The sequence below is a fragment of the Scleropages formosus genome, chromosome 4, assembly GCF_900964775.1.
Source record: "Scleropages formosus chromosome 4, fSclFor1.1, whole genome shotgun sequence".
NCBI classification, from domain to species: domain Eukaryota; kingdom Metazoa; phylum Chordata; class Actinopteri; order Osteoglossiformes; family Osteoglossidae; genus Scleropages; species Scleropages formosus.
In genome coordinates this window covers 2,746,751-2,769,198 of record NC_041809.1, presented here as the reverse complement: position 1 = coordinate 2,769,198, position 22,448 = coordinate 2,746,751, and the positions used below count along the sequence as shown (strand labels likewise).

The window sequence follows — 22,448 nt, the reverse complement described above, 5'->3', positions numbered from 1 at the left end:
TGTGTGACCTGTCCAAAGACCCGTGTGTGTGTCCTGTCCAAAGACCCGTGTGTGTGACCTGTCCAAAGATCCGCGTGTCCTGTCCAAAGACCCGTGTGTGTGACCTGTCCAAAGATCCGCGTGTCCTGTCCAAAGATCTGTGTGTGTGACCTGTCCAAAGACCCGTGTGTGTGTCCTGTCCAAAGACCCGTGTGTGTGTCCTGTCCAAAAACCCGTTTGTGTGACCTGTCCGAAGATCCGCGTGTGTCACCCCCCCTTGTGTCCGAAACGCTCACTGTTGTTGAACACGTGTCTCCTGTGAGGAACAGAGGAGCTCCGAGGTGGACGTTCTCCGTGATCTCACACACACATCCTGTGTGCAGTGACTGCGCGATGGAGGACACCAAGTCCACCAAGTCCACCAAGTCCACCACGGTCAGGACTCGGCAGCAACGACTTAACACGAAAGCGCGGACACTTTAACGGCACTTTTGAAGTCCGCAGTTTGCCGCGTGGCCCCGCCCACCTCCGCATGTCCGCACGTCCCGACCTCCAGAGCTCTTCATCTCCGGGACTCCGGATCGCACCCGCAGACCTTCTAGGCACCTCCTGCAGCCCGGTCCATCCATGGCCGTGCGCGCACACGTGTGCTTCGCGGCGCTCGCGCTGCTGCTGCTCGGCTTTGCGCGTCCCGTGCCGTGCGTGCGGCTCGCGGAGCTCTTCGAGTTCGGCCGGAGCGCCGGGGACGAGCAGCTGAGGCGCGGGAGCGACCAGAGCCGGCAGCTGGAGCTGGAGACACCGCTGCTCTTTTACCATGGGACGTTCCGCAGCGTCCACGTGAGTTACCCCGCACCTAAGACTTACTTACCACGTCGGGCGCTTCTCCTCGGAATCATAAATGATAAAGCCGCGTGTGCGTGTGACACGCGCTGCGATCAGCTCGTGGTCGTGCGACATCATCTGCGGGGACACCGGCGACGTCGTGACACGACTGAGAAAGTCACTTTCAAAGTGCAGCGCTGAGGCAGAGAGCACCTTCAGCGCGATTTACTTACTGTGACCTCGTGCTGATTGTACCTTAATTTGTGCGAAGGAGCGGTGTGCGCGTCGCCACTGGCCACCTGCCCTGCCCTGCTCGTGCCGCACCGCGCGCGCTCCCCGCCGGTGGTGTAGAAGTGCTGTTCTGTGTGGTCACAGCGGTGTCCGGCAGGCAGTGTGTGCATTTCACCACCAAGTAAGTCCAAAAGGACCATATTACACCATGTTCATATCGCAGCGCATTATCTGGTGCGCGCGTGCAGTAAGCCTATTAAAGGGACATTAGTCCTGCTCTCCGGTGGGTTTGGGGTTCGAGTCCCGCTTGGGGTGCCTTGTGACGGACTGGCGTCCCGTCCAGGGTGTGTCCCCTCCCCCTCCAGCCTTTTGCCCCCTGTGTTGCCGGGTTAGGCTCCGGCTCGCCTGGGCTCCGCTGGGGGCAGGCGGTTCCAGAGGATGTGTGTGTGTGTGTGTGTGTGTGTGTATTATTATTACCAATGGAACGGTTCATGTGCCACATGTTGTAGTGTTGTTTCCGGAACAGTGGGCCGACCTTTAAATGCCAGCAGTGTTTAAATGCCAAGTTCAGTTTTGCACTGAAGGTGGAAAGAGTGGCTTGGCCAGCAGTCACACTTTCCAGAAAACTTGTCTTCTTGGAAACAGCTGGACCAGGACAGCTGTTTTTGGACAGACCCCCCACCTTAAATACCTTATCTATCTATCTATCTATCTATCTATCTATCTATCTATCTATCTATCTATGTCTCACCTTCATTTGTGCTCCTTATTCGTGCGCTCTTAGGCACTGGGCTCTACTAAAAGACATGTGTCCTCACAAGTCAGAGACATCCATTTATTTATTGCGGTGTATTCCTTCTGCTCTCTCTTCTCCTGGTACCAATCCACCCCATTATACAATAAAAAGCCTTTTTTAACAATTACTGCAATCTATAATGGCTGTTGACATGTGAGAGACTATCAGTGGTCATAGGAATATAACACATCTGTCTGTGTCTGTCTGTCTAATTAAGAACTTGACCTGTGATTGGCTAAGCAATTAGTGAGCGAAGCGAAAAGCTCAACCCTGATTGGTTGAGCAATTAGGCTACTGAAATAGATGAAGGACGAGTGCGAAAAGAGTTAGTTTCATTACACTGAAGGGTTATTAAAGTGTGTGAAGGGTGATGTGTCAGGACTCTGGGACTGGTTTCCAGCAGGATGGTCTTTCTGTTTTTATTCCATCCGCTGAGCTGGACGGATGTTGTTGCGGCTTCTTCGTTTTCTCTCAGACGCCCATTAGGACCCCAGATCCCTTAATTGACTGGGAGAGTTCACAGGACACACACGCTTTGATGTCACGATCAAAAGGTCTGGACTTTATTTCATGCTTGTGTGTGTGTTTTTGATCGCGACCCATATGGTTCTTTCATTGCCACCAAAGTGACGGAGTCCAAGAGCAGCGCCGGCACAGCAGCGGCGCTCGTTCTGGCACAGGAGACATCCATTGTGCCTCTCCGACAAACAGCTCTTTATTCCTGCGCAAATCCGTCCCAGCACGGCGGGGGCTGCTGTGTCCCAGATAAGGGAGAGAGAGGACCGCCTACTGTGGGACTCCCAGTTTAATGGGAATGTGACCTCCCCCGCTCCCCACCCAGCCCAGCGTGTACCACTTGTCAGTGGCTCATCATGGGGTGTCTGTACATTAGTGTTTGTGCTGCACGTCACATTTACAGAAAAATGTTTTCGCATATCCATGGAATACATCTTTACATTTATATCAGTGTGGGAAATAGGAAGCACAGTGGTTATAGTTACTCCCTTGCACTCAGAGGTCGCGGGTTCGAATCCCACTTCGTGCCGTAGGGCTCGTGATCACGGTACTCGCCCTGGGCAGAGACAGTAAAAATACACAACATGTGTCAATGGGTAAGTAACTATGCAAATTAGCTGTTGTGAGCTGCTTTGGTGAGAACTATCAGCTAGTTCACAAACTGCTCGTTTGCGTTGAACATCATGGTGGTTTGAATCCCAGTTCCGTCTTGCCTTCTCAGTGGGGTCGTGTTCAGTTCAGTTTCGCTCTTATCGTGGCTGCAGACCCTTTGATGGCCCCGGGTCAGGGGTCTATCTTCCCTCAGCATCGCTCCACATGTTCTTGCCTTTTCCTTGATTAATCCAGCTGCTCTTTCCTTCCCAGACGCTTGCGGAGCTTTCGGGCCCCGCGGCGGAACTTCCTGTCCGTGCAGCTTCCTGATGGGCCCGATACCGGAGTCCGGGCCCAGTGTGGCCCTTTCCCCTGCTGGGGATGTGAGTCGAGGGCCTGGCTGACACGGTTGCATCGTGGCGCGGGTCCGAGGCTCAGCGCGCACACTCCGGGGCTCCTCTCCAGAGACTTTCTTGTTCCTCTGACAGCAGAGCTCTCAGCTTTTTATTATTTTTATTTATATTTCTCTATAAATAGCAAATAAAAACATTATGTGCTTTGCAGTTATTCTCAGTATCATTAACCAAGTCAGGGTTGCAGTGGGTCCTGTCCTGGATGTGTCCCCTCCCCCTTCAGCCTTGCACCCTCTGTTGCTGGGTGAGGCTCTTGCTTGTTGCAGCCCTGCTCGGGACAAGCGGTTGTTGACAATGGCTGGAGTGTCACGGTGGTCCAGAACCTATCCGAAAAGTGCAGTGTACTAAGCCAGTCGAGAAACACCATGGGTGGAACACCAGTCCATCACTGGGTTCAGATTCCTGCCTTCTGCTGTAGAACCCTTAATGAGGGCACTCAGTCTTTATTGCTCCATTGAAAACTCATACACACACACACACACACCTTCTGAACCGCTTGTCCCATACGGGGTCGCGAGGAACCGGAGCCTAACCCGGCAACGCAGGGCATAAGGCTGGAAGGGGAGGGGACACACCCAGGACGGGACACCAGTCCGTCGCAAGGCACCCCAAGCGGGATTTGAACCCCAGACCCACCGGAGAGCAGGACCCAGTCCAACCCACTGCGCCACCGCACCCCCCTTTCTATTGACAACTGCCCTACCGTATAAATGAACAAATCCCTATGAGTAACTAAACACTGTGAGCCAAATTAGATAAAAGTGTCAGCTGAAAAAAATATGTAATTTTGTTGTTTTATAGCCGTTTATTATATATTTTTGTCGGCGAGATCACATTTTTCAGGAGGTTATCCACATGCAAACGTGCTGCTCTTGGGACACTGGTCCAGTTATCGAAAGGCGACACCGTCCGCGTCCCATCGAACTTCAGACCAAAGTCTGCGTGGTACAAATGATGTAGCGTTTCCAGGAACACGGTGTACACACACATTCCGTTTTCGGGGTTATTGACATTAATGGCAAGTTGATGGTATTCAGGCCAATGTCCTTCCTGCCTCTCCGCTGCACTTCGGCATGAATGGAGATATTCGTGGGGATGTTTGTGCTCTGTCTGTGTACTACGGTACTTTTGGAAAAGTCCAGGTGATACCTGGTACCTCACCTCCATGCTCATGCTAATGTGTTCTGCTCCCACGCACAGTTGTCTTGTTTTCATTTCATTTCTTTGCGCTTTTCCATGAGAGTTCACCATAGCTCCTCAGCGCGGTTTCCGGGTCTTTCTGAGCAGCAGGCTTGCTTTGAGAAGATCGTCCCGATTTGGGCACCTCACCGACCCCTCGGAACCCTGTGACTTTGCTCGCTCCCCCTTACTGAGCCCAGTTCTCCGCTGGCTGTACTACCTATCTCCGCCCTGGCGACACGTTCCGCTCCTCGGCACCAGCCGCACACCTGATGAAGCGCCCCTCCCCCTAAGAGGTCGCAGCCCCTCCGTCACGCCGATGTGACACCAACGCGCCGCAGTGCCGGCGAATGCAGCCGTGACTCGTGTTGGACCCGGATCGCTCGAGCCGGAAGGGCTGCTTGCAGGTGTCACACGAGATGTTCCGGCACTGCTGGAGTTTTCCTCGGTGCCTCAATGTACAGCAGCTCTGAACTTGACATTACCCTGTCGTGGAAGAAGTAAACCTGTAGTCAGAGTATCCGTCTGTCCACCGCTGTACAGCGGTGCACAGAAAGCCCTCATCTAATGTCATATGTGACTTGAAGGCCATCCCATCAACACAGTTATATTTCTGAGAATAATATGTCATTCTCTCGTAAGGTTTAATTCCGGTGGCGTCGCGGGTTTGACCGGTGCCCGCTGCGTGGCGGGTCTGGGGTTCGAGCCCTGCTTGGGTTGCCGTCCGGGGTGCGTCCTCTCCCCATTCGGTCTCGTGCCCTCTGTTAGCGAGTAGGCTGTGGCTCGCTGCAACCCTGCTAGGGACAAGCGGTTGTCGACGTTGGCTGGTCTGATGCCAAAGGCTCCATCGGCGGTGCGATAACAGGGATCGAACCCACGACCTCTCACAGCGCCTGGGTGCTGCGAGACAACAGCGCTACTCTGCTGTGTTTTTTATTAGTTGAGTAAATATAACTGTCCTGTTACAGAATAGCATTCGCACGTGTTAATTGTTTACGCTTGCCTATGGCTTGCACGAGGGGTTTTCGGTTTACCGCGACGTCCGCTTTACGACGGGCTCGTCGGATCGGATCCCCGTCGCAAACCGAGGACCGCCCGTATCGGTTAAAAGCCGAAGCTGTGTGAGTCGTGGCGGATTTTGCCGCCGACTGATAAATAAAGTGAAATTCAATGGCTCCGCTCCCTAAGGGACCCCCACGTGGCAGTGAACAAACGCAAAGGGTTGCTCCCGGTGTCACTCTGAACACCGCTGTGTTAACCGTGTATTTTCCACCAAAGGATCAAACAGTAGAAACTACGTGGCGGTTGATAATAATGCAGTTTTCCTCCATGGGGGGCGCAGTCAGAGGGGGCGGCGATGGGGTGACTCTCTGACGTCTCCGTCAGCTCCCGCCTGCGTTGCTCCGCCCGCCTCGGGCCCCCGAGGCCCCCCGACCGTGCAGTGTCAACACGTCCCCTGGCCGCCTGTGCCCTGCAGGGACGCACTAAGCCTGTCTTTGTGAGGTCTGCTTAGCAAACCTGCACGTACTTAATTTACCACATTCCTGTCATCTGTCGTTGAGTCCAGCCTTCAGCTGTGCTTCACTTCTCTTTGCTCTCTGTGCCATTCCAAGAATCTTTAATGAACAAAGCGCGTGCTGATTTTTTTTTTTTCCCCTGCAAAATAGGACGAGAGCACATGATCAAATGTACAAAGGGCTGCTGCTACTTGTTGTCAATTTTTTTTTACTTTCACTGTTTCCAGATGAGGACATGTCCCAATACGGGCTAAAGCCTGTGTCTGGGCACAGCCTCACGTCCCCTGCTTCAGGTTTTTTCCATCTTTCCGTATGTTGAAGGCCAGCTCATACACTCAGAACCCCCCCCACTTCCCACCTGTCAGGAAGCCATGGGCATCTTTTAGAATCCTCCAGCTGTTACAGGTTGTCCGGTCAACCTCTAGCCCCAAGGGACCAGTGAATTCTGAAAGCACCACTCGCGTTTCCCATTGAGCCACTAGGACAGTATGAGGGTCTTCTCTGGGTGGACTTCTTCAACAGAGTTCATTCAATCTTTAGGGCTCCTCATTTACCAGGCTTTGCCAATTTAATAGATACTTTACTATAAGGTCATCTACAATAGGCAGAGAGCTTTAGTTGCAGATGTTCGAATGTTGAAGCAAAGTCATTTTCCGCAACACCATTTTTGAGGGGGGCACGGTGGCGCAGCGGGTTTGGCCGGGGCCCGCTCTCTGGCCGGTCGGGGACTCGAGTCCTCTTGGGGTCTCTTGCAATGGACTGGCGCCCTGTCCTGTCCCCTCCCCCTTCAGCTTTGCGCTCTGTGTTGCTGGGTTAGGCTCCGGTTCACTGCAACCCTGCTTGGGACAAGCAGTTTCGGACTCAGCGTGTGTGTGCATTTTTGTTGGATCACATGACACAAGTAGTTGCTTACGGGGTGATAGTGATAGACAATGTAACTTTATGTAGCTGTCAGGAGATCTGGAGAGTGGCGACTCTGAAAGAGTTGGGTTTGAGATCCTTCTTCAGTGCTGGGAAGGATTCAGCAGCTCTGAGGGAACTGGAGGGTCCCTGAGCCCTTGTGCTTTGATTCATCATTAGTGCGTCCTCTCCTCTGTTACCCAGCTGTCCCTCAAAAGCAAAGGAATTGGCACTTCTTTTTGACAAGGTGGTCAGCTTTCGATGAGCTGTGTGTTAGAAGCGATGTGGGTGGGGGGTGCAGGGTCATGCGTGGGAAGCAGAAAGGCGGGCCCTGGAAACGGTGCAGCTACACGATAGCAGAAGCGGAGATGGTACAGGAAGTGGGTGGTTTGCAACCATGCTGGTTTGGTTTATTCTGTAAGCTTGTTTGGAACGCTGTCGCCCCCTTAATTGGTCCAAGAAGTGCGCAGAGCTTTAGCGGTATTGCGTGTGTGTGTGTGTGTGTGTGTGTGTGTGTGTGTGTGTGTGTGTGTGTGTGTGTGTGTGTGTGTGTGCTACAATGCAGAATGTGCCCATGTGGAGTCTGACCCAGAGTCTCGGTGTTTTGGGTCTTTGAGGCTGGATTGGTAACTTTGTGCGTTACATTGTCATGGTGCCTACAGATCAAATATAGTATTGCTATTGTTTAATGATGACTTTATTCAGGTTAATATTGGGTATTTTTGTGCACTTAGATTTTTCTGATACCTGGAGTTTAGTGTCTTGTTTGTTTGCTAAAATAAACAGCAAAGAGCTCCTTTTCAAAGAACTGACAGACATACAGGGCCCCTCATGGGCTACATTTCATTTATTCACATATCAGACACTTTTCTTCGATTGACTTAGTAGCTTTCAGGTATTTTCCCATTTATCCAGCTGGGTAATTTTTAGTGCTTTAAATCAGGGTTCTTTACTCAAGGGGACTCCAACAGGGGGTGAGACTCAAACCTGGGGCATACGGTCCAAAGGGGGCTGCTCTAATCGCTAGATCTACAAGACAGAAATGGCTTCTTTGATTTCTTCGGAAAAAAGCTTAATCTCAAGAAAGCAAAATACTGTAAATATGAGCAAGACCAGAATTAAGAGCAGGTCACATGTGGTCTGGGGAGATCTTTGCGGGTAAAGCAGCAGAGCGGCTTTAGAGTCAGGGATCCTCTGCTCACTAACACTTCTGAACTGGGTGGAACAGTAAGGGGAGCCATAAGGAAAAGGGTATAAGTGGATCCGTACACATCCATATATGGTCTCATTAAAGGATGCCTGGGACAATTTGTGAGTAGATGGGAAAGGTGTGAAAGTCTGACTGCGGGGCTTCTCTGTGGGTCCACTCCAGATCAACACCAACGGATTCGTTGCCGTGTCACAGCCACCTGAGGAGTCTGAGTACCTGGGCAACACGCCTGCTGGATTTGGCATGATCGCAGTGTTGATGGGGGACTTGGACACCAGCGACGGAGTGGGCAGCGTGTATTTCCGCCAAGACCGAAGGCCTGCCACCCTGCAACGGGCGGCTGAGCACATTAACCGGGCTTTCCCCGAGGATGAGGAGGTGGAGCTCAGTCATGCTGTGGTGGTCACCTGGAGGCACGTGGCATCCCATGAGCCCCACGGTAGGGGAGATGGACTGAGCAATAGGGTGAGTGCGCACAAGTTCACGTGAGGTGTTCCGTTGTAGCCGAATGGGGTACGTTTATATTTACGTTTTACATTTATTCATTTAGCTCACGCATTGCTCCAAAGGGACTTACAATGTTAAATTACAATGCAGCAATGTTACCTACTGTCGTTTACCCGTTCATACAGCTAGATACACCACAAACTATCCATTTTTGCCCTGTCTTTTGTTTTTATAGAAAAACACCTTCCAGATGGTGATTGCATCAGGTGATAAAGTGTCCTATGCCATTCTGCTGTACCCGAGGGAGGGCTTGCAATTCCTCTCCACCTCTGTGGGGGGTGGTACAGTGCCCATGCAAGCTGGCTTTAATCAGGGACCGGTGAAATACACATTTTGGAGCACTCAGCCAGGAAACTACTACCAAATCACCAGTGATAATGAGCAGTCTGTCAAGGATCTCGCAGAGTAAGTGCCGCACGTGTAGCTGCGACCATCTGCCGCAGTTCCCTGTTGCCTCATTTCTGAAGTTTGTTCAAGTTGCCGGTCATGCGCGTCAGGTTTATGTACAGTGGTTCACTTCCTTCTTAACAGAACTTGTTGTCACTTCAAAAACATGTCCATCAGCGATTTGGATTCTTACATGTTCCCAGGCAGACTAACTCCGGCAAGCGCGGTGTGTGGGTCTTCGAGATAGGGACAGCCCCCTACTTCTCCAGTATCACTGCTGGGGAGGTCACAGCCTTCTCTCCTGACACTAAGGCAGAGGATGATCCACCTAGCCCAGCGAGGCATGCCGTCTCCCCTGGTGGACACCGGGAGGTTCAGCACCCTCGCTACGATACACAACCGCATGAAGCTCATAAGGGTGCGCAAGAACCACATGCCGAGCTGCCAGCTGCACAACCAGTTCAGTATTACCACCCCAACTACCAGCCGGAAAATCCCAGGGTGGTGGTGGTTGACGAAGGAGATATCAATGTTGATGGTGAGCGATCCCACTAGATCTTAGCGTGTGCTCCAGTACTTTGCAACCCACTGCCCGTGATCCTGTCATCCTGTGCTACGCTCTCTACACAGTGTTTTCCTACAACTTCGAAACGTGTGCCAACAACAGACAGAAGTGCTCGACCTTCGCCGACTGCAGGGACTACCCCAGCGGTTACTGCTGCCACTGCAGGCCCGGGTTCTATGGCAATGGCAAACAATGTGTGGCTGAAGGTAGGAAAATTTGCCCAGTGGAGTCTTTTGATAAAACTGTTGAATTACAAACATTTGTGCCTTTTTTGATCTTTTGGAAATGACCGTATCGTTTTTTGGAAGACAGCCATTTCAGAAGTGCTTTCAGGGCGTTATCGTTGTTTGACTGTGCGTTCCTCGGAGGCACCAGCATTCAGACATGCCTACTTTTGGAGGGAAAGTGATGCTCAAAGATGTTACAGTGCAATTTTCCAATATAACTCTTGCTATGATGACTGAGCTAACTATAGTTGTGATCGGTAGGCAAACCCCAACGGATGAATGGGAAGGTGAATGGAAGAGTGTACGTGGGCAACAGCCCCTCCCCGGTGGAGCTCAGGAACAATGACCTGCACTCCTACGTGGTGGCCAACGATGGCCGAGCCTACGTAGCCATCAGCACCATCCCTATAAGCCTGGGCCCCTCCCTGCTCCCGCTCTCCTCACTGGGTGGTGTCATTGGCTGGGCCTTCGCCTTGGAGCAACCTAGTTTTGAAAACGGCTTCAGCATCACTGGTGAGACGTCTTGACCCTGAGCCATAGTCTCAAAATTGCTCATATTTTGTCGAATTTTCCTGGTAACTTATTTTTGTTTCTGCTGGGGTGCAGAATATTTTAAATTAGTCTCACAGCTTAAAAATGGTTTGTTTTATAGTGAGTCACACTCTCCTGCCATAGTGCGTTCAAAGTATAATCGCAGTCGGATGGGAAATCAGGACTGGGTTTGTTCTCCTTCTCCTTTGTCTCTTGAAAGGTGGTGAATTCACGCGCCAGGCAGAGGTGACCTTCCTGCCTGGGAATGAGAAGCTCACCATCAGGCAGAACTTCCAGGGCATTGATGAACATGAACACCTGGTGGTCAACACGGAACTGGAGGGCCGGGTTCCTCAGATACCACGGGCAGCCACTGTGCAGATTGACCCATACTCGGAGATCTACCAGTACAGCAACAATCGTGAGACCCGAACCACTCCCCCAGGACAAATCTCTGAGAAGAGCATTAAATGATCCTTCATATCTGCATTACTTTACAGAAAGAATTTCACCGGTTTTCTCTCTTCTTCAGCTGTGGTTGAGATTCCTCCCCCTTTCCAAAGCAAGATTATTCTGTACTGGAAAATGTAAATCCTGAAATGGTGTGGAAGGTTTTCCTAAGTATTCCTCTCTTCCAATCCTCCCAACTGGCAGTGATCACCTCCTCCTCCACCCGAGAGTACACTATCAATCACGATGACGGCAGCAGTGAAACTCGGACTTTCCAGTGGCGACAGACTATCACCTTCCAGGGCTGCCCACACGATGAGTCCAGCAGGACTGCGCTGTCTCCCCAGCAACTCAGTGTGGACCAGGTCTTCGTCATGTATGACGACGGCAATCAGCTCATCCGCTATGCCATGAGTAACAAGATTGGATCTGTCAACGGTAACGTGCGTCCATCCTGCTCCACCTTCAGTCTCTCCTTGCAACCTCAGTCACTCCACTTTGACTCTACCGACGGCAATGCAGGCTCTACCCCATTAGCACAGTGAAATTCAGGATTTGTAAGGTAGATGTATCTCCTGCGGGAAGGGCTACCAAAGGGAGCTGGTCGTAGTTATCTTGTTTCTGTTTGATAAGATCGTTCGATATCTGTAGAATTCCTGGTATCCTTGGGCTTGGGAGGCCTGACTGGGATGAATTCCAAAAAGCCTTTGGAGAACTGCTGTCAGCGTCCAGACCGGCACCCAGAGCAAAGGGGTCTAGACATATGGGTGGAGCATTACTTCACAGAAAAGGGGTAAACAAACAGGTGATGCCCTCATAGAGTGGAGGGGTATAGGGTTGTGCTTCTTGGCACGATGCCAAATGGATAGTGTAATAAAATGGGCCAACAGCAAGGGGAGAGGGAAGTGACGTCATGCGTGGTGTTTCAGGTGGAGAGCCGAGGGATAACCCCTGTTTCACAGGCCAGCACCGCTGTGACACCAACGCCGTATGCCGGCCGGGCCATGGCAACCAGTTCACCTGCGAGTGCACCGGCGGATTCACCGGGGACGGATATACCTGTTACGGTATGGCGGTGGGGACGTGGCTGGGAGCGCGGAGTGGGCGGGGCTTGTTTGAGACGCCCCAAAGTGTTCTTCTTTTCAGCATGCAAAAAGGGGGGGAACGTTGTACTATAATACGTTCCGAACTCTCGGGAACTCCATGTGCTCTTGTATTTAGAATTAAATACAACTCAATATGCCGTGATTTATCGCCACTCTGGAATTCCCCGGAACTCCCTCCTTCCTGTGCTTTAGAGTTATCCGCTATGTTCTCCATGTGAGAATTAACGTCTGTCTGAAAGCGTTTTGACAGTAAGCAGACCCCTGTCCCTCTGGCTCGCTCCTCCATCTCCGTCCAAACTCTTCACCTAAGTGTATCCGTGACCACCTCCTCACACCACACGCAGGCCGTGAAAGATCGACGCAGCCAGAACATAATGACAAATGGCAAACAGGAAACCTAATCACCAAAACATCAGCTAACAGGAAAAACCCTTCCCTTCCCAGCCTTTAGAGGTAATTGCCCACCGAGGTGACTGTGGCAGATAAAACAGCCTTTCCAGAAAAAATAAATAAATAAATTTTAAAAAAGGGGGACATATCTAAAAAAAGGGACATATCTGGCCATTTCTATTTCTTTATCTTAGTTAAGGTATGATTTATGACTGGGAATGAAAGTGGAAACATCATTTTCATAATAACTGCCCTCTTGCTATTTCTGTTGGACTGTAACAATTTTGGAAAAATAAATAAATAAAGCTCATGTACGGTGTAAATGCTCATGCACCGTAACTTCATGAGCATCACCAGATAAAGCCTTTTATCAGCCACTGCTCCGGCATTGTATTTGCTTGCTTGTGTGTATCTTCATATTATTTAAAAAAAAAAATGCCAGGAGGGTATCAGGATTGGTCTATCCTGTGTTTTATGCGCCTACTTGAACGATGAACCTGTCTGCAGCTATGTCTCTTTCTCTTAATGTAATGCATAAATTTATATTTTTGCTGAGATTTACGTCGCTTTGGACAAAAGCGTCTGCTAAACAAATAAATGTAAATGTAAAGCATCTGCAAAAATCTAGACTTTTCTCACGATTCGAAATGTATCGAGTGACGCGGAATGTCTCTGGCTCAACGTCTTACAGGTTCCTACATCAGCCTGGTACCAGTTCGCCTGTTCGAACCGGTTTACTTCCACTATTGCGTCTGTGCAAAACGAATCATTTCTCGTTTGTGCTTTTACAGATTTGGATGAGTGCAGGGAGACCCCGCATGTCTGCGATCGCAACGCCATCTGCAGTAACTACCCTGGAACGTACCGGTGCCAGTGTATCGATGGTTTCCAGTTCGCCAGCGATGGACACACCTGCGTAGGTGTGTGTGTGCGCGTGTGTGCGTGTGCGCCCGCACGTCCATAATTCGCTTTCGTGTGATTACAATTCGGACGTTGCCCACGCAAAGTCTCATCGTTTGCTAATATTTGGGATTTGTCGAAAAAAGAAACAGCATGCCAGACAGTCAGTGTCTAACACTTGTCCGCTGATGAGAGCACAAGGGAAACGACCACACGTGCAGTTTCTGCACTTGTTTTCCTGTCTAATTAGCAGCCAAATGCTTTCTGTTTGAGTCTTTCCCTTTACCCAAAGTCTCGCTGGTTTCTGGGTCGAATGTGTGTCTTACACCCTCCTCCCTGTCGCAGAGGTGGACCAGCCTGTGGACCACTGCCAGAGAGGTACCCACAACTGTGACATCCCAGAGCGCGCTCGCTGCATCTACACGGGGGGCTCCTCCTACACCTGCTCTTGTCTTTCAGGGTTCCAGGGTGATGGCCGGGCCTGTAGGGGTAAGTTTTTCTTGACCGCCGGATGCCGCTCATGTTTTGGGCTCCACCCTCCAGAGCACTGCCAGCCAATGGGACCCGACCTTAGCGACCAGTGATTGACAATCTAAGCATCACTTCTGTAAATCCTCTAGGAAATGGTCTTGATATAACACGTATACTTAAAGGTACTTGGGCAGCGCAGTGGTGAAGTGGGTAGCGCCACTGGGTTGTCCCGGTGTGGCTTCGCTTGCAACTCTGGAGTTTTTATGCTCTCCCTGTGTTTCTGTGGGTTTCCTCCGGGTACTCTGGTTTCCTCCCACAGTCCACAGACATGTGTTTTAGGTGTATTGGGAGGTCTAAATTGCACATAATGTGCAATTGTCTTGTGATGAACCCTGCCTCATGCTCCCTCTCTGTGCTCCGAACCACCACAGTCCTGACTTGGGTTAAGTAGTTATCTGTGTGCGTGTGCGTGTGCGTGTGTGTGTGAGACTGTAAAGGTGTTTGGAAAGCTTTTCAAATGTGGTGAATCAGTACAAGAAGCTGCTGCTGAAGGTTCAGGATTTTGACTATATGCTACTTTGGATATGTGACAAATATACAGATCAACAACAAGACACGGTGCTATTAAAGTACTATGGTTTCAGTCATTTTAATAACAAAAGTATCATGTAAGTGCAGCTTTGGGAATCATTTTATGTTCTGTTTCCAACTGCTCCTCTGGTGTCTCTCCTCTTTTTCCTCTCCACTCCTCATTCTCTTTCCCACTGTCTTTTCACGCAGACATAGACGAGTGCCAGCTGGGCAGGTGTCATCAGGATGCCATTTGCTACAACACACAAGGCTCTTTCACCTGCCAGTGCAGGGCAGGTTTCCATGGCGATGGCTTCTACTGTTCTCCAGGTAAGGTTCGCCCAGGTCTCCGTGGTGATTTTTTCCGGGTCCTCGGGTAGGGCTCTGTCCATTTCTCACCAAGGAAAATGTAGCCGCCCAACATCTGCACCTCGTAGCCGGTGGCGCCATCCCCCCGTGTGACCCTGCACCCTCTTCCTCTGAACTTTGACATTTGGACGTGAATTGAGTCGCCGTGAGATCTCGGATCGTGACCGCTGTTTTTCTTCCGTCACTGCCGCAGATCTGCATAGAAAGTCCTGCTGTGATCCAAAAGTACTTTGTGCCCCGTTCGTACTTCAGAGCTGTACTAATATGGAGTGCGGAGCCAGCTGGAATGCATCTCCTCTTCAAGAATGCAGGGTCATCGCGGGGGAATATTTATGGCGAATGCCTGGACACTGGGCTGTTTGTTTTAAGGCTCCGCTGTAGCCAAAGCGAACTTCGGCAATCCTGAGCCGGATTTAGAGCTGCTCGAAACGGCACCGCTTCGACAGGAAGCGAGGGATGAAAGGCTGTCGGACCCACCTGTTCCATGAGCTGGTCCTACCCTAGTAAAGGCTAGATGCACAGCAGGGTAAAGGCCGTATTGTACGTGGCCTCAGGCAACTTGCGCAATGCATAATGTGTGGCTGAGTAAACAAACAGGCTCATTTTCAGACTCTTCTAATGAGATCTATTTGGAAACTCTAGCTGAAGGGTTGAAATCTCCCGGAATGGAGAAGAATGGCCCTAGGAGAGGAGGCAGGCTGATATCCTGCTGCGAGAGTGTTTCCTCTCTGAGCTGTGGCTCCATCATGTTGCATTTGGCTGAGAGCAGTTGGGCAGGAGTTGTTTAGATGGCGGTGGTCTATGTGGAAGACTCCCCATGACTCACGGTCCTGTCCTGTGGCGTGTCTCTTGTACACGTGCAGTACTCAAGGGTTGCGTGCCACCCCCCTCCCCGTGCTCACCAGCCACACCAAGAACACGGAGTCCGTTCCATGGAGCCGGAGGACATTTCTCCAACAGCTTACGAAACAGATGTACGAGTCTGGACCCGGTCCTGCTTACGCAGCCCAGACCCGCCCAGGTTCCGTGTCCACGTTTCACGACCGAGCAGTCTTGCTGCGTCCACCGTGTGGCCTTCTTGTGGTCCTTTTGAGCTTGAGACTTTTGGAGTTTTGCAAGCCATGCGTGTCTGTTCTCTGACGCAAAGTTGGGAAGAAGAGAACGTTCCAGAACACTTGAGAACAGAAGCCTGATTAAGCAAGAGAGGCTCCGAGGTACTGACATGTAAGGGCTCTCTCAGCTGAAACCCCACCACATCAGTGTCCAGCATCTCATGCTTTATTTTTCCCGTAGTGCCCATCCCTAACAGTCGGATCTTCCACGGTTTTACGTAACGAAACTAACGAAAATGGAAAAATTTTCACGCGTGGCAGGAGAATTGGTGCTCTAGGTGCTCCTTTCTTGAACATCTGACACTGCACGTGCCACCTGATGGGCTCGCTGCCAGGTTTCCTCCGTGCTCTACACGCATTTGAGGAACTCGTAACTCGATTGCGCCTACGCTTTACTTCTGGAAGTTCTGGCATGTAAAGCAGAGGTCTCGAATAGCACGTGTTCAAGGCTTTTTCTTCTCTGTTTTTTGGCATCCTCGGGCATGTTTGTGCAAATCTGCTTTTCTCTGAGAAATTTCAGCTGCTGTTCTGTGCATCGTCCCTTACCGTTCCCAGAGCTGGCCGACCTTCTGAAAAACTGCAGAAGTCCTGAGTTTCCAGGTTGCGAGCAAACATTGGGTCTCCCTGTGAAAACATGTTCGACCCTATAAAGATGAGTAGAACTAATCCCGTTTTCAAGGTGTTTAACGCAAGTTCCCAGACTGCTCCGTTTTATCTAAAAGGACTTATTGCGCTCGACTTCAATAAACAGTTGGATATTTTCTCAACAACCCGATTTTTGCCTTATTCAAAGGTTCAAGAACAGGAATTCTCAGAAGACAAGAGAAGGACAAGTACACTCATTACCCAGCGGTTTGTGTTGTGTCCACAGCCATCTGCTTGAGAGCTAAAGTGCCACGATGGTCTAATCCTTGTTGTGTGGAATTTCGCCACAGTATTTGTGGCCAGACAGATCATGTTTGCTGTGACTTGCTTGTTTCCTCTGGAGTGGAAACTGGGAAGAGCTTGTTGGCTGAGGTTAGGTTCCAGTCCCTGGTGGAAAGCTGTCCAACTGCAAACACCAGATGTGGTTTGCAGACCAGGCCACTTGTGTCTGCGTGGACAGGCCAGATTTATGACGAAAGTGCCAGCGGGAAGGGATTCTGAGACAGAACGGTATCTGATAAAGACCTTGTCTCAAAGTATGAGTCCCCCGGAACCAGGTAGTGTGCTTCAGAGCTGGGACGGGGTGTTCTGCAGCAGCAGCTGAGCGTGGCCACGGTTTCCCATGGTGACATTTCTTCAGCGTTCCCCAACATGCTGCTAGTGGACCTATCACGACCTTGTGTGGACCAGTGTAAATCAGCTGAAAGGGTGTGAAATGTGCCCGTGGTATTGTGCCTCCAGCGTCATCTTCACCAGCATCCAACCTTTCGCTCTGATTCTCTGTGTTGCCCCACTCTATCCAGAGCGGCAAAAAACGCGATGTGAGCACCACCGAGAGAGTGTCCTGGGCGCTGAGCCACGAGGCCCTCGTCCTCCCCTGGGCCAGTACGTGCCCGAGTGTGACGAGGCAGGCAACTACAAGCCCGTGCAGTGCCATGCCAGCATCAGGAAATGCTGGTGTGTGGACCGCAACGGCGTGGAAATCCCAGGGACCCGGACAGAATGGGGCACCGTACCCATGTGTAAGTCTCTCAGCACGATGGCGTGAATGGCCTCCTCTGGTGGGCATCTTTCTTGCAATTCTTATGCTCTTTTTTTTAAGACTTGGAGCAATTTTTGTCTGCCTCAAAAATGAGATTTTCTTCATATCTCTATAGGCATTGATCCTAATACGGAGCCCCGTCCGGTGGGTCCCACCCCCAGGCCGGATGTGCACCCCCTGCCACCTGGTACCCACCTGCTGTTTGCTCAGAGTGGGAAGATCGAGCACGTCCCCCTGGACGGCTACAACATGAAGAAGAACGAAGCTAAGGCTGTGCTATACCTTCCCGTGAGTTGCATTCTATTTGCTGGGTTCCGAGTGAGATCCAGGGTCTTTGCCGTGTTACTGTCACCCTGCCTTCGGGCTTCAAGAGTGCAGTCTGGAGTCACCCTTGAGGGAGGGTTCACCAGTGTTATCTAGTGAAATTAAGGTAATCCAGAGTCAAATTGCTCACAAGGTTCCTTAGTGTGGTATGGAGTCGCGGTTTGTTGGGTTGTCGTACTAGAGGCGTAATGGAAACAACAGTCAACCAAAAAATTCCCTAATGTTGTCTCAGATCATATTGCTGTAAGCACGAGACTGACTGACTGTTTCACAATGCGATCTGGTCTCACTGTCTTCTTGAACCTGTCAAGGAAGCTCCATCTGTTGGTATACTGCTCCAGCAGACCCATAATGCCATGCGTTGCCCTGAGACAATATCCCAGGGAGATATTACATGTGCGACACCGTGCTTAACAGTCGGGACACGTGAAATAGAGAGGACGCTTGCCTGTTACTTATCAATATTTCTAATGTTGCTGAGTGGCTTGGAGGTGCAGGATATTGGCCGTTCCGGTTGGCCTGGTGGTTCGTTGGAGGAACGTTGCCTGTTTACTCACAGCCTGTTTACTCTGTAAATGAAAGACAGCTTCCGGAGCTTGTTTACAGGAGAGCACTTGATCCACAGTGCGCTGTTGGCGTTGTGCAGTATTGTGACATGGAATTTATGAGCGGTGACTAAATGTGCGTCGGTGTTTGGGAAAGCAAAATGTTTCCCCCTGTATCATGACTGGCTAACCTATCGTCGAAAATGGTTTGTTTGTTCTTTGCTGGGATCACTGCCATGTGTGGTTAAACAGAACCAGTTGACTAATGAAGCGAATCTGTTGGATTCCAAGACTGCTCGTGCCCGGAAGGACTTTTCTGAAGTGTTTGGAAGCAAGGGAGCTGTTTGCTTTCGAGGGAGAGAGTTATGACAAAGACCTCCGGCTTTGTCGAGATTCGGTGACCGTGACGTGATGGAGGGTTCCCTCAGTCCGCTTGTGCGTTGTGAAATTCTTCAGCTCCCAACAGTCAGGGTTTCCACGGGCGTGCAAGTCTGTTTTTGAGTAAACAGCATGTTCTCTGTTAGTCATCAGAGCTACGTCTAGAATCCCAGCAAACGGGCCCCGATTATGAGGTTTCGTTATGAGCTGGTTTGGGCCAGATTGCCTTTTTCATGCAAAGTGCGTGCTCTGTTAGCGTCAACCTAATTTATTGTCTAGACAGTGGCATAAACACAGTCTGCCCATCTCAAGTTGGCCGTCCTGAGGGCAATAAGTGTTGCGTAACAAAGCATTAACATTCGAGTGGTGTAATTTCCACTTCAAACACTGTGCGTCTCATTGGTCTCTCTGCAGGACAAGGTGGTCATTGGCGTAGCCTACGACTGCGTGGATAAGGTGATATTCTGGACTGATATCACGAGTCCCTCAATCAGCAAGGCCAGTCTGCATGGGGGCGAACCCACCACGGTCATCAGCTCAGGTGGGTTTGAGGTTATAGGGTAAGAGTTCAGTGGAAGCTTCGGTGACCCACCGGTTAAGCTTGAGGTCTTGTCAAGAAACAAAACGATTTGTACAGAGTACTCACCTGGCATCCATTCTTGCACAGATCTGGAGAGTCCCGAAGGGATTGCCATTGACCACCTGGGCCGCACCATGTTCTGGACGGATTCGATGCAGGACCGGATCGAGGTGGCTTCGCTGGACGGCAGGCAGCGGCGCGTCCTCATCAACACGGGACTGGTGAACCCACGGGCCATCATCGCAGACCCAATCCGCGGGTGTGTGGCACATCCACCTCTTGGCTGCAGCACGATTCCATCACGGCATAAAAACGCTCAGTTCACGAGCTACCGAACCTTTGTAGCTCCGAGCAAAGGGAGGTCACGTGAGGGTCCAGACGCTGTGTGACACTAAAGTGTTGGTTGTCGCTCCTGCCAGGTACCTTTACTGGACCGACTGGAACAGAGATGCTCCCAAGATCGAAACATCCTACATGGATGGGAGCAACAGGAGGGTGCTTGTAAAAGATGACCTTGGACTGCCCAACGGCTTGACTCTCGACCCACAGACTTCATTGCTGTGCTGGGCTGATGCTGGTGGGTTGCTTGTTGCACAGCAAATGGTCTCTGTTCAAGCTCTCGGCCAACATCCTGTAGAGCTTCCATTAAGTCAGCTGAATGATCTCGCACGGGGCAACTATAATTTAGTACATTTAATTTCAGCTCCCTTTCCAATGGCACTGATCTGTTCCGGAGGGAAAGTCATACTCACCTTTCTGTACTGCTGACTCGCAGTGTGGAGGGACATCCTTCATTACCGTGCCTTTTTTTTGCAGAAGAGTCCTTTGGTATGCTTAGCCTCGCATTACCACACGAGCTCTGTGACAGCGCTGCCTCTCGATCCCACAGGTACACTAAGAGTGGAATGCATGAATCCTAGCGTCAGCAACCGCAAGAAAGTCCTGGAGGGGATCCAGTACCCGTTCGGCATCACAGCTTACGGAAGTAACCTTTACTACACTGACTGGCAGAGGCAAGTTGATGGCGGCCCGGTGGGTATAAGGGACACATGATCAATGGGTCTAGGACCTCCCCAGTCCCTCTGCTCCCGTAGCACGGGGTTATAGCATCACCATGAGCCTGGTAGTGGTGTTGTAAACAGAAACGGGTCTAAAAAAAATAACCCCCGGACAACAGCAGTTTCTGGATTGTCTCAACTCAGACCTCCAAAGTTGATGAACAGAAGCTCAAACTTTTTGGTAAGCCAGGTGTGTGGAAGTATTAATGAGTATTATGTGGTAATTATGAACAGGGGCAGCAGGGAACTTTGTGGTATAGTGAGTAGACTTCCCACCTTTGGGTCTGAAGGTTGCAACGTTGAATCTCACCTCCTGCTGTAGCAGCCCTGAGCGAGGTACTTACATTGCACTGCTCCAGTAAAAATGATCTCCTGTATAAATGGGTAAATCATTGTAAGTCGCTTGGGAGAAAAGCATCAGATAAACATAATGAGCGCGAGTGGTGAAACTGAGTTTTGGCGAAACGGTGACGAGGGCCTTGATCTCATCTTGTGTGACAGGAAAGCTGTGATCATGACAGATTCCTCTACAAAAAAGGAGACCGATGAGTTCCTGCCCTCCAAACGGTCCCGGCTGTATGGAATCACTATAGCCTACGCCCAGTGCCCATCCGGTACGACCGCTTCCCTCCGACACTTTGCGTTCACGTTTGTGTGCTGCTTCCCTACCTTTACTGCAGAAAATCCTCCTCGCACGTACGTGCTGTAAATGTGTGGTATGGGGTAATCCGTCTGTGTGCGCGCTGGTTTCTGGTTCTGCTCCGGAGAATGTAAAGCCCAGAAGACTGACTGCATCGCTTTCACTATTCACTTTGACCGCTGCTCTTCAGTCAGTCACCCAGAGCTCAGACGCATTCCTCATAGAGGAATGTCTCTACGCCTCGGTATGGGGGGGGGGGGGGGGGGGGGGGGGGGGGCTGCTCACACACTCCTGCACATCTGCGAGCTCGGAGCCTCGTCCCACTCTTGGGTGTGGCTGTTTACAGACTATGCACCAAACTCCAGATCAGATGGGGCAGAGCCTGTTCTTTTTTAAAAAAAAAAAAAAAAAAAAACCAGCTTTCCCGAGGAGGGCCACTTTTCCCAAGGCGACTTCGCCGTTCGCTAATAAGCAGGGTGTGGTGTGCTGTCATCCTGCCTAAATCCGGAATGTTCTTCACCCCTTCAGGGTACAACTACTGCGCTGTCAACAACGGAGGCTGCACACACTTGTGCTTGGCAACCCCGTCCGGGCGCTCCTGTCTGTGCCCCGACGACGCGGTGGGCCTGGGCTGCGTCGAGAGGGGCACCGGGTACTGAAGGCGGGGAGCGGCAGTCATATGAAAGCTCGGCGCTTTGGACGCCCTCACGTGTTCCGCCTCAGCTGACTAGTGGTGCTGAAGGTGCTGCAACGTCTGTAGTTACTCCACGTCACACAGGGCGCTTGAGTTGGACGGCGGTGAAGGCTGACATGTTCCCTGTTGGACAGGTTTTTTTAAATGGCTATTAATTGGTATAAATTCCACAATCAACATACTGAACTTCAGTGATTTTTTTTTTTCTTGTAAATAAGTAAAACAATATTTACTGTATGTGCAGTTGGTAAGTGAAGTCCTGTGGTGCTCTCAAATTATGCAAGAAATTGGAACGCGACAATTACTATGAAGTTTACACCATAGCAGAATGTGAAGGTAACCTCGAGCTCATGTCCATGACTAACAACAGCGAGTGTGGTGTTTCTGGGCTGCTGCGCGTCACCTCCGTGACAGAGGCTCGCACCCATACCCCGGGAGGACATGGTGCTCCAAGTAGTGCACAGCGCTGTCAAGCCGGATGTGCAGTAGGGGGAAATTTTACAACGTTTACATTCTGTACAGGTAACCAATAAAACAACTATCAAAAAATGCCCTGGAGTGTGTTCCATCACAGAAATAAATGTTTTAATTCTGTGTTTTGGCTAAGTTTCCAGCTTTTTAGTGCTGGCTGGAGAGGAAACAAGAGAAGAGATAATTTAACATAACACACATTATCTTCCATCTGCTGAGATGAAGAGTTCAGAACAATAACTTTCCGGATATTAGTGGTGGTGGCAGAAAACTACAGTGCTGTTTGCAAGTACGTGAACCCCTTGTGTCCCTTAGTTTTACCCTCCAGTCAG

At 50.7% G+C, this 22,448-nt stretch overlaps 1 protein-coding gene across 1 annotated transcript; it reads left to right on the top strand.

Annotated features, from left to right (window-relative positions):
* The first annotated feature begins 268 nt into the window (after positions 1 to 268).
* Positions 269 to 22,194, top strand: nid1a (nidogen 1a). Its single transcript, XM_029250952.1, has 20 exons — positions 269 to 816; positions 8,317 to 8,619; positions 8,837 to 9,066; positions 9,252 to 9,586; positions 9,679 to 9,819; positions 10,102 to 10,353; positions 10,592 to 10,792; positions 11,026 to 11,259; positions 11,751 to 11,888; positions 13,109 to 13,237; positions 13,563 to 13,706; positions 14,469 to 14,588; positions 17,188 to 17,406; positions 17,542 to 17,714; positions 19,088 to 19,214; positions 19,341 to 19,512; positions 19,673 to 19,830; positions 20,143 to 20,266; positions 20,813 to 20,925; positions 21,480 to 22,194. Exons 1-20 carry the CDS (start codon positions 607 to 609, stop codon positions 21,608 to 21,610), a joined length of 3,654 nt encoding a protein of 1,217 aa, XP_029106785.1. The 5' UTR covers positions 269 to 606; the 3' UTR covers positions 21,611 to 22,194.
* The last annotated feature ends 254 nt before the right edge of the window (positions 22,195 to 22,448 follow it).

Excerpts from the sequence above, each read along its gene's own strand:
- nid1a (XM_029250952.1), top strand. The coding sequence starts at position 607 with ATGGCCGTGCGCGCACACGTGTGCTTCGCGGCGCTCGCGCTGCTGCTG. Across the intron at positions 19,831-20,142 it reads GCTGTGCTGGGCTGATGCTG|GTACACTAAGAGTGGAATGC; the intron begins GTGGGTTGCTTG and ends TCGATCCCACAG. Across the intron at positions 20,267-20,812 it reads TACTACACTGACTGGCAGAG|GAAAGCTGTGATCATGACAG; the intron begins GCAAGTTGATGG and ends CTTGTGTGACAG.